The sequence below is a fragment of the Brachyhypopomus gauderio genome, chromosome 17, assembly GCF_052324685.1.
Source record: "Brachyhypopomus gauderio isolate BG-103 chromosome 17, BGAUD_0.2, whole genome shotgun sequence".
NCBI lineage: Eukaryota > Metazoa > Chordata > Actinopteri > Gymnotiformes > Hypopomidae > Brachyhypopomus > Brachyhypopomus gauderio.
In genome coordinates, this window is record NC_135227.1 from 7,804,516 (window position 1) to 7,816,304 (window position 11,789).

Consider the following 11,789-nt stretch of genomic DNA (forward strand, 5'->3'; position numbering starts at 1 on the left):
GTGACCTGACTTATGGCTAAACGTCAGACATGAGTGCATGGTTTTACTTCAGAGGTTCTCGTTTCAGTTACTCCATATCAGCTCTGTGGTCCTTGCTTATCTGATTAAGATGTTCTCAGAGTTGGTATAGATGAACTACATAAAGTCCAATCTGGAAGGTCCCCAAAGATTGGGATTAAAACCTCTGATTCAGTTTAACGTTTCTCTTGACCTGGCCCTCCACCCTCTGCTCTCCTGTGGGTTGGGCTTTTAGATCGAAGGCACCCAAAAGCTGCTGAATAAAGACATGGCTGAGCTGATCAGTAAGATGAAACTGGCCCAGCAGAACGCCATCACGTCACTGAAGGACGAGTGCAAGAAGCAGATGTTGACGGCAGCTCACACGCTGGCCATGGACTCTAAGAACCTCCTGGATGCTGTGGACCAGGCCCGCGTGCGAGCCAATATAGCCAAACCGAAAGCCGACTGATTCTGCGGGGCAGCATAGTGAAGTACTGGGGTGTGGGCTGCTGCGCTGCTGCCCCCTGGCTGAACTGCTCTGGCTGTGCAGCAGCAAGGGGAGAGGAAGTCTGCACTTTTAGTCCAAGTTGTGTTTTAAGGACTGGTACAGATTCATTTTATTTATGTGAATTGATGACAATGAAAGCTGTGCTTTCTATGCTGAATGTTTGGAAAATTGCTTTTAAAATGTTTTTTTTTTTTGGTTTTTTATTTTATTGCTTGTAAACAATGAAATGTTTCTAGTTGACATATTGTTCCAGTTCTCTTCCAGTCTTTCCAGTTGAAAGAGTTTTAGAAATGTGTAGTGTTTCTGCTTTGCAGTTCTGAAGTTATTAATAGACAGTATGACCATCTTTCATCTTAAATAAGTGTTATTTAAGTCCCTGGCTCATTCATTCTGTATTTTTATGTGTTTTGATGTTTAGAGTGTGATTCATCTCATGGAAGAAGTCATTTCAAAATCTATATCGTTGTCCTATAAGCTGGCAGTTGATATTTGCTTGATAAAATGTACATACAGTGGAAGTGGAGTTGCCACACTGAATTTTGACCTTTGAAACAAGTCTTTGAGATACAGATGAACAGCAGAGGGCGCTATACTCACAGTAACGCCACCAAAGGTTTTTCGAAGGATTATGTTAAATGCTCTTTAAGACATAAGACATGATACTCTGATATGCATTGTTACAGTAAAATAAATCTGGACTGAAGGAGATGACTGACATGTTCATATTCGAAATAATGAGAATAAGAACGTCATAAAATAGAATAAAAACATCATATAGGCAGCAAATTCCCAGTTAAATAAGACTGCCAGCCTTGATATAATTTACCCTTACCAGTTATCTAACCACTATATAATAATGAGTGTGGTTGTAAATGTTTCATGTACTTGCAAAATGAAGCGTTCATGCTCATTTTAAAGACATGTATTTGCAGTCCATTCTGTCTAAGGACTGCCATTTCTCATAATTGTATTTTTAAGTTTCAAATCACCCTTGCAGTGGTAATAGCGTACTCTTTCAGATACTCTAGGCAGAATGTTTTTATTTGCATGAGTGCATTGAATTCAACAATGTTTTTGGAAAAAATCCTATTTTTCTAAAGTGAGGTTTTGTGAAATTGAGAAGGATTGTAACTTAATTATGCAACTCAAATGTGTCAATCTCAAAAGAGTTCCTTTTTAATGGTGCTTCAAAAGTTTGCATCAATGAATAAAGAATGACTTTTGTTGATGGTAATTGTCACCGAGTTAAAAAGGGCCTCTGACTCGTTTAAATTGAACTGACCCATTTATAGTCAGGGTCACATGTCATTTGCCTCTTTCATAAAGGTTAATTTTGCATATTAAGTTAGTTGGGGGCTGCCGCTATGTGATTGTGACTTGAGAAGCAGTATGATAACTGGAAATGTCAGTGCGTTTCTTACAAAAGAAAGATGGTGATTCCACGGTTGAGAAGATCTGAACTATGGAAACAATTAACTGTGACCCCAGGTAATCCCTGAGTGAACTGATACGCTCCCACACACACTCATGTGCATGACTGACACTCCACCCAGGAAACTTTAGTGCACAAAAGGTCTGGGAGGCAAGGCTGATTTTGAAATTCATATCCATTTCACCCTGTGGACGCAGCAACCTTTTGCCAAAGAACATCCGTTTTTCCCTTAAAAAACATTGATAATTGGGTTTTTGTAGGACAAGCATTGTTTTCATGATGCAGGCTAAATGGTCATCTGTTGTCTGCATCTCAAGGCCTAGGGCAAAGCTGTTAGATCATTCCAGAAAGCCAGGGGGGCAGGAAGAGTCCCACGGTCCCCAGCAGACACACGATGATGAACATCCAGAGGAAGATGCGGTCAATCACCATTGCTACATATTTCCAGTCCTCCTTGATCTAGAACAGGGCAAAATAACAAAACTGAATCTCACTCATAAGATAACAGTCCTGCAATAAAAAAAGAGGTTTTGGAGAAGGATTTACTATTAAAAGGTCTATGCTGTTGCTAAAGATCTAATTTCAAGAGCTGATGTTTTTATAACTGGCTAGTGACACTGTTTAGATGTATAAGGTATAAAAAAGATTAAATCTGTAATACTCTATATCTGTGGCATTGCACACATCCAAGGAAAACCACAGAGGAATAAAGTGGGAGTCTATTTAACAGTAAGTTGTACCTTACTTTGATTGCATCGACTGAATGATGAAATATCATACATAGATCAATCAGTTCTGAATGCAACTGCATAAACATGAAACATTAGAAGACATGTGGAACATAGCACAACATAGGTTCAGTGCCTTTATACGTTCAAATCCCTCCATACCACACAAAGGAAACTTTATATTGGCAAAAAACCAAAACAAACAATTAGTTAAATAAGACCTTTATGTGTTAGAGCATGGAATCAAAAAACAAGCCACCTGAGGCCCCACCAGGAAACAGGCTGGGAAGCTTGTAAAGCCATAAACTGAAACTAAATGTAGCAGCTTATTAGAGAACACAAAGACACTAATCATTTAAGACTCACTCACAGAGAACTCTGCATCCTCTGCACGCAGGTGATCGGCGATGTACTGCACCCCTTCTAGGGCCTGTATGACACTGTGAGGAAAAGAGACCACGGGCTCTGCTTGCAAGATGCTGAAATTGAAGGGCCGTGGAGTCTGCTGCAAGTCAAGCTTCTTGAGCAGAGGGTCACAGTCAGCAAGGAGGGGGTCTGCAGCCTGGGGCAGTGGGCAGGCGGGTGCGATCGCCACACCTGCCCTGCCTTCCGTGTCCTTGCGTCTGCCGACATCCACATCGGTCTCCTGCTGACGCCAGCTGTTGGAGGTGCTGAGGAGGGAGACGGGACTCGGGCCCGGACTTTTACCCCGCAACTGCTGCAGGTGCCGGCGTGTCAGGGATGGCTTGGGGCGCCTCATGAACAGCCAGCGTGGGATGAAGCCGAGGAAGATGGACTGAACCCACCGTGGCATCTCATGCGTGCCGGGTGAGCGGTGGTGCACATTCAGGACGAAGACGGTGATGACGATGGAGAGAGTGACGAAGATCATGGTGAAGAGCAGGTACTCTCCTATGAGTGGGATGACCAGTGACGTGGATGGGATTATCTCTGTGATGAGCAGAAGGAAGACTGTCAGGGACAGGAGGACAGATATACACAGCGTGATCTTCTCCCCACAGTCTGATGGCAGGTAGAACACCAGCACAGTCAGGCATGAGATGAGCAGACACGGAATGATGAGGTTGATGGTGTAGAAGAGAGGTAGACGGCGGATGATGAAGAAGTAGGTGATGTCTGGGTAGATCTCGTGGCAGCAGTCGTATTTTTTAGTGTTGTATGTTCCCACAGCGTTAACGATGGCCCACTCTCCACTCTCCCAGTAGTCCTTCAGGTCCACGGTGTCCTCGATACGCTCCAGGTCAATTTTGGCTTTGTCGTATGTCCATGAGCCAAATTTCATCTTGCAATTTTGCTGATCAAAGGGGAAGAATGTGACGTCAATGCTGCAGGAGCTCTTGTAGATGGCTGGAGGAACCCAAAGCACCTTCCCTGTGTGGAAGAGGTGGGCTTTGGTCATGTGAGTCACAGTGAACTCACCATTTGCACTATGAGAGAAAGATCAATTAGGGAAAATTAACATTAAAGTGTCCAGGGTTAATGTACCACCAATTAAAGTTTCAATGTTTTTATTATACTGGGGATCGGGGTTCTGATGTAAGGGGATACCAATTTACTTTATTAATAAGAGGGCAGGTACACCTCTCTAATAAAGCCAGTGTTTCCTCATATATGCCATTAAATATATAAAAAGATATGACATTTAATTTTGTTCCACAACTATGATTAATTTTAACTACATTAAACATAGAGCTATTACACATATTAATGAAGCCTTTATGTGAGCATAGGCACTCTCATTCTGCAGTGATATCTGTCCCATATTTCATTTTTGCATCGCTTTGAGTGTAAAAATAACACTCACTTATTATACAGGACAATATCAGGTACCCAAATCAGCTCAGATGGTACTCAAATTGATGTCACGTTGTTATAATCAGATGGTTTCCAGCTCAATTTATAGTCATTCCATTCCTATAGGGGTCAAGAAAAAAAAGAGTTGTATTAAACATTTTACGTGTAAATGTAGGTATTTTAAACAAGTTATTTATATATGTTCACATTTGCTATGTTTTATTGTATTTACCATCAGTTGTTGGACCACTGAACAACAAAAACTATATAATGAAGAAATCAACCCTTTAGTCTATATATTCTAACAGGATTCATTTATGAAAATCTGTTATCTTCATCATCATCATCAATGTCATCATCATCTTCAGTCCACTTTTCCTGGGGAGGATTAAAGTGGTAGTACGCTAAGATCAATCCAGACTTTCCTATTCCCTGAGACACATTCTAGCTCCTGCTGCTGGGCACCCAAACACTCCCAGGCCAGCTGTGAGATATGATCCCTCTAGCAAGTTGTCCATCTCTGGGTCTCCTTCCAGTGGGACGTGGAGATTCCCAGTTGGCTCCTCTTAGTCTTGAGAAGCAGTAGCCGTACACCGAAACCTTCGTGGATTGTAGAGTTCTGCACCTTATCACAGACTGAGAGCTCAACAAACCTGTAAAGAAACCTAATCTCCACTGCTTGTACTCATGATCTGATTATTTCATTCGCTTCAAATATCCTACGACAACTCTTCTGCACTACATACTTATTTAGAGTCCTCCGCACTGCTACACTGATCCAATCCATTGACTAGTTTCACACTGGTCAAAGGAAAAGGTTTCTCTCATCACCTAAAGGGGGAGCTTTTGTTTGATTATAATGGTGTTTTCCAACATTTTGCATTATTAGTTATGAAACCATATCTGCAAAATAGGATAATATGTTTGTCACGGTGGGGCGGCCCAGACGCCACCAGAGGGCGCGCACACTCACTCGTTCTCAAACCAACACGCCTACCGTTTCGCAGCGCACACCCTCACATCCAAGCAGGGCCGGCGCCACGGGGGGGGGGGGGGGGGGGGGGGCGAATGGGGGCGTCGCCCCCTCAGGCGAGGTGTCCCGCCCCCTCAATGTAAAAAATAAGACCCATTTATTTTACAACAATCGCTACATGGTGCCCCCTCGGCCGCTCGACAATCGTTACACGCACCCCCCCCCTCCCCCCGCTCAACAACTTACGTTCGCCCCCCCGAAATTCTGGCGCCGGCCCTACATCCAAGGACACTCCCACATTCCCAATCACCTGAATATTGACACCAGTCACTAATCGGGTTCAGCCCTCTTATATTCCCACAGGTCGCGCTGTCCAGCGCTGCTCATTCAGCCTGCAACCTCGCCTCGCTACGTGGGAGAGTCTATGGAGTCAAATTAGGGTCTTTAATGGTGACAAAAAAATAATAATATCGCAAATCAGGGCCGGAGTGGGACACTTTTTCAGCCCGGGAGTTTTATGACCAAATCCGGCCCAAAATTATTTTTCCCTCCCAATCGGCCCAAACTAGAGATTAACATGAACCGGCCCATCGGGAATCCTCCCGAATCTCCCGATTAGCCACTCCGGCTTTGTCGCAAATATAAGATTAGCATTTTGCATTTTACGTTCCTAATTTGTTTCTGCAATACTTTCCCTCTTTTGCGTTTCTTTCTTTTCTTTGCGTTTCACATTTTATGTTGCTGCTTTTTTTGCAATACTTTCTCCCTTTTGCGTTTCTTTCTTTTGTTTGCGCGTCACTGCTTTTCTTTGCGTCTCGCATTTTACGTTCATAATTTTTTTTTGCGCTTCTCTCTTTTCTTTGCTCCGGTTTTACCCTCTGTGTGGGGGCGGGGAAATCCAATCCAATCCAATCCATTTTATTTATATAGCACTTTAAAACAACAAATGTATACCAAAGTGCTGTACACATACTGAAAGAATAAGAAACATAAAACAGCACAAATATAAAATTTAAATTTTGTGTTTAAATAAAAACACCAAATTTAGGAAGAAAACACACAACACAACCCAAAGCTATAGAAACAAATAAAGCACTAAGAAAATCAAATTAAATCAAAAGCCAATGAAAAAAGATGTGTTTTTAAATGAGATTTAAAAACGGCGAGTGACTCAATCTGCCTAATGTGCAAAGGAAGGTCATTCCACAATTTTGGACCCGCAGCTGAAAAGGAGCGATCACCTCTGCACTTTCTCAGTGTCCTCGGAACAGTAAGGAGGCACTGATCTGTTGACCTAAGCGAGCGTGCTGGGCTATAGTGTTGTAATAGGTCGGACAGATACTGGGGGGCGAGACCATGAAGAGATTTAAAAACAAATAAAAGAATTTTAAACTGAATTCGAAAAAGGACCGGAAGCCAATGCAATGATTTTAAAATTGGGGTGATGTGCTCTCGTTTTTTTGTATTTGTTAACAGCCGTGCAGCAGCATTTTGCACAAGCTGGAGTCTGGCAATGGACTTCTGGTCAAGACCAAAGTAAAGAGGCGTGGCCAAGAGCGAAAGGCGTGCTGTGAACGTTCAGCGTTCAGCTTCCTTCCACTCGCTGAACTGAACTGCTGCTGCAGCACATCTGGTGTTAAAGGAAGAGAGAGGTCGGGTGTGTGCGAGGTGGTGGCGCATTTCAGGGCATTGTTTTTATTCGCTCAGGTTTTCAAAAGATCATTTCAAACCGACCTCAGTAAAATGATGATATAATAATAATAATAATAATAATAATAATAATATATATTTTAAACGAAGTTTTAAAAGGGCACTTTCGTTGATAAAGGGCAGAGTTGGTGGTGCTTTAGCACCTGACGTCTATGTCTGCACGCATATACCTGTGGTCCAGCTGGGCAACAGGTGTTCTGAAAATCTGTGCTACCCCTCGAGCTGTCCTACCTTGGGCTACTGCGCATGCGCATGCTAAGATTACGTCACTGTCAGCGTAGCCCAGAATTTTGCGCTACCAGCTGTTTTTTGTCTTGGAATAACGGTGAGTTTTGCCCATTTCTCGTATTTAATCATATTGCAATGTAAATCTTTTTGCATTTTATTGTGTTTTTTCGACAATTGTTAAATATTTTTGTGATTATCCTAGGAAAGACCTCGTAAATATTACTATTTGCTCGAGTGTTTCCAACAAGTGGAGGTTTCAAATGTCTGTTTTAGCCTCGCCGTACTCGATTTTATCCATCTGTTCATTCTAGTGTCCTACACTAACTGGTTTTAGTTGATTCACTTCAAAACGAGCACTTCTTAACGCTTAACATTCGTTCAGTTTGGCTATTTTATATTTCTGAAGCAATTTTCTTAAATACAAGTAAATAACCATGTAACGTTCATGACGTTTGCGCTGTCATTTCTCCATGTTAGAAGGTGATGCTGACGACAAGAACATAACAGAAATGGTACAACTACCGATGCAGTACAGAAATTTTAACAGACCAACGCTGAGAGACCAAAACTGCAGTGTTATTTTTGTAGTATTTTTAATGTTCAGTTTTATTCTAGAATAATTTGCAATAACTGTATCATAATGTATAATTAAAATTTGTTTTGCTCCAGTGCATTGTTTCAATAATGACTTGTGATTTTATTAATGGTAGAAGCACGTTCGGATAAGGTAATATAGCCTATAAAATGATCATACCTACCTACAGTATTAATGCTGTACACACGTTCTGATAAGGTAATGTAGCCTATAAAATGATCGTACCTACAGTATTAATGCTGTACACACGTTCTGATAAGGTAAATATAGCCTATAATATGATCGTACCTACAGTATTAATGCTGTACGCACGTTCTGATAAGGTAAATATAGCCTATAATATGATCGTACCTACAGTATTAATGCTGTACACACGTTCTGATAAGGTAATATAGCCTATAATATGATCATACCTACAATATTAATGGCAGAAGCACGTTCAAATAAGGTAAGATAGCCTATTAAATGATCGTACGTACAGTATTAATGCTAGAAGCACGTTCGGATAAGGTAATATAGCCTATAATATGATCGTACCTACCTACAGTATTAATGTTGGATGCACGTTCTGTTAAGGTAATGTAGCCTATAAAATGATCGTACCTACAGTATTAATGGTAGAAGCATGTTTGGATAAGGTAATGTAGCCTATAAAATGATCGTACCTACAGTATTAATGGTAGAAGCATGTTTGGATAAGGTAATGTAGCCTATAAAATGATCGTACCTACAGTATTAATGGTAGAAGCATGTTTGGATAAGGTAATGTAGCCTATAAAATGATCGTACCTACAGTATTAATGGTACAAGCACGTTCATATAAGGTAATATAGCCTATTAAATGATCGTACATACAGTATCAATGGTAGAAGCACGTTCGGATAAGGTAATATAGCCTATAACATGATCGTACGTACAGCTACTGCTGTGGTACTACATTTTGACATGGTAGCAAGAATCGATAGATATGTCTATAATTTTGCGCTACGGGTGTGCGCCATGTGCGCTGAGAGTGACGTAATCTTAGCATGCGCATGCGCAGTAGCCCAAGGTAGGACAGCTCGAGGGGTAGCACAGATTTTCAGAACACCTGCTGCCATGATACCAGTAACCAAATTGCCGCGCTGTGTGACGGTTCAACGGATGACGCTGAACGTTCACAGCACGCCTTTCGCTCTTGGCCACGCCTCTTTCCCCGCCCCACACAGAGGGTAAAACCGGAGCAAAGAAAAGAGAGAAGCGCAAAAAAAAATTATGAATGTAAAATGCGAGACGCAAAGAAAAGCAGTGACGCGCAAACAAAAGAAAGAAACGCAAAAGGGAGAAAGTATTGCAAAAAAAAGCAGCAACATAAAATGTGAAACGCAAAGAAAAGAAAGAAACGCAAAAGAGGGAAAGTATTGCAGAAACAAATTAGGAACGTAAAATGCATAATGCTAATCTTATATTTGCGATATTATTATTTTTTCGTCACCATTAAAGACCCTAATTTGACTCCATAAGAGTCTAGCTACTGTCTCGTAGTCCTAGTCTGAGGACTGTCTGCTTTACTTCTTTCATTTTGAGTTTTCTGTTGTGTTCGTTCTGCCTTGGTCTCTGAGTTTTTCTGTTGTCTTTATTATGGTGAATAAACCTTTGCGTGCACAGCCTCTGCCTCCTGCTGCCCCTGTCCCGGCGTCACATTGTTGAAGTGCAAATAAACATGAGATGCCCCACCTGCTTTAGCCATACATTTGTTGTCATCATCTGATTCTTCTCATCCTGTCCGTAAATTAGAAAAGACATCTTAAATGAGCAAAGTAATTACATTAGCACAAGGGCAAGAGGAAATTAATAATCTACAATCTGTTCTCCAAACATAGTATATCAAGTAACCACAGATTACTTTGAAATGGGACTGTCTTATTTTTATAATTTAAGTGACTTGTATTCCATGCCAACGTACCACATCAATCAGCTGTGCAATGGAGAGGCCAAACTTGACAATTACAACATCAGAGATGTTCTGTACGGGCCTTGACCACTTATTGTACCCACTGAAGAGTTTCTTAAAGAGCTGATCCTCAGCGTGGGCATGGGTCCAGTCACCTGAAGACACACACACACACACATAGAGTTTGTGTGTGTGTGTGTGTGTGTGTGTGTGTGTGTGTGTATGCAGTATTGTGCAAAGGTTTTAGGCAGGTGTGGAATAATGCTACTGCAGTAAGAATGCTTTCAGAATCGAAGTGTTAATAGTTCATTTTTTGTCAATCGGTTAACAAAATGGAAAAAGTGCAATGTGAAAGAATAAAAGAAAACTCAAATCAGCTTTTGGTGTTGCCTCAAATCAACATCAGTTCTTCTAGGTCCACTTACACATTCAGGAATTTTGCAGGATATTAATCAGGTGTATGATTAACCAATTAAACAAGGTAATAATAATTATTATTATTTTGATGTCGATTATAACACGGTCACTAACTCAAACAGAAACCGTGGAAGAGGCATAACTGGATGAGGTACAGCCAAACTGCTACAAAGGTGAGATCGTGGGTGACAGATTTATGTCCCAGCTCCCACACCATGGCAAGACTGAGCACAGCAATAAAGCGCAAAGTACTTACACTGCATCAACAAGATCCTCCCCCTCATTAGAACTGCACGTCCATCTCACTCATTTATTAATTCAGTCCGCTGTAATTACGCTAACCAATGAGATGGTTTTCTCAAATAGTATACTAGGTAATAAAAAACATTTTAAAGACCATCGTTTTTAGTTTGCATTTATGCACAAAACACCATTCCATAGACAGGACTAGGTACGTCTGCCAAACTACAAATTTCAGAGTACTATATGTTGGACTGGGCTAGGCAAACTACGACTAGACTAGAGCTCTCTGAAAACTTTCTACTTTGTTCAGAAATGTCTATGAACATTTTAGGTGAACATCACCTCACCCTTTAACCTGAAAAATATTAATTGTTTTTTGGTTGATTTGTTTAATTTGTAGATAACTGTGTTAGGAATCCGTAGATGGCAAACCTATAAGTACGTAACTACACGTTAAGACTTAATGCAGATATTCACTGTTTTCATCGTAACAGTCTCGAAATACAATATTATATTTTAGGTCCTCGCTTACCAGCCCCGCAAAGACAGATACAAGAGAGGAACGACGTCTTGGCAAAGAGCAGTAATACATCTTGTCCCATATCTTTGTTTTCGATATAAGTTACCGTCCGATGGAAACGTTTAAAATGACATCTAACTTGGTCTGCTCTATATCACATCCATGTTTCTGTAGTTATCTCCGTAGCTGGTGTTAGTCGAGTCTCTGCTGGTCCAGGAGGGAATGTCTAGGTTCCGTGTGCGTTTCCACACATTGTAATTCAGGGGAGGGATCATTTCTTCTTTGGGTCGAACTTCTCAACAGTGTGGTAAATAAAGGGTAGGCTAAGCTAAGCCTCCATAAACTGGAATATAAATTCTTTTAACACAAAAACAGTTTACGTGAGGTAATTGCTTCATATTATACTTTGTAATTTTAGAAATCTACTATTTAATATATAACGTTTATGGGAATAGTCTGTATTTAGAATCTGTATTAGCTACCAAAACATGAGGGTTCTGAAAACAGAATAAAAACATAAGGTCTGTTAATTAGACGAAGGGAAACATGTAACGATGGCGTTTACACAGCAGGGGGAAGCAAATTTCCCATGTAAAATCTTAGGCAGTTTTACAATAACTCAAAGTTTTTTTCCCTGTGTTTATGTCAGTCTGGAAGAAATAGGCGATACATTTCCGCCGGAATCAA

At 40.9% G+C, this 11,789-nt stretch overlaps 2 protein-coding genes across 4 annotated transcripts in view; one reads left to right on the plus strand and one right to left on the minus strand.

Moving 5' to 3' along the window:
* ptk2ba (protein tyrosine kinase 2 beta, a) overlaps positions 1-1,742 on the plus strand; it is a 13,766-nt gene extending 12,024 nt beyond the window's left edge. For all 3 annotated transcript variants that reach the window (XM_076979276.1, XM_076979278.1, XM_076979277.1), the window contains exon 30: positions 254-1,742. In XM_076979276.1, coding sequence (XP_076835391.1) covers positions 254-469 — 216 coding nt within the window. In that variant the 3' untranslated portion in view covers positions 470-1,742. The remainder of the gene's footprint in view (positions 1-253) is intronic.
* chrna2a (cholinergic receptor, nicotinic, alpha 2a (neuronal)) lies at positions 1,659-11,343 on the minus strand. The gene is given in 6 exon segments (XM_076979280.1): positions 1,659-2,399; positions 3,039-4,116; positions 4,494-4,603; positions 9,706-9,750; positions 9,935-10,077; positions 11,115-11,343. Coding segments are annotated over 6 exon segments (1,572 nt in total). The 5' UTR covers positions 11,185-11,343; the 3' UTR covers positions 1,659-2,273.
* Between the last annotated feature and the right edge of the window lie 446 nt (positions 11,344-11,789).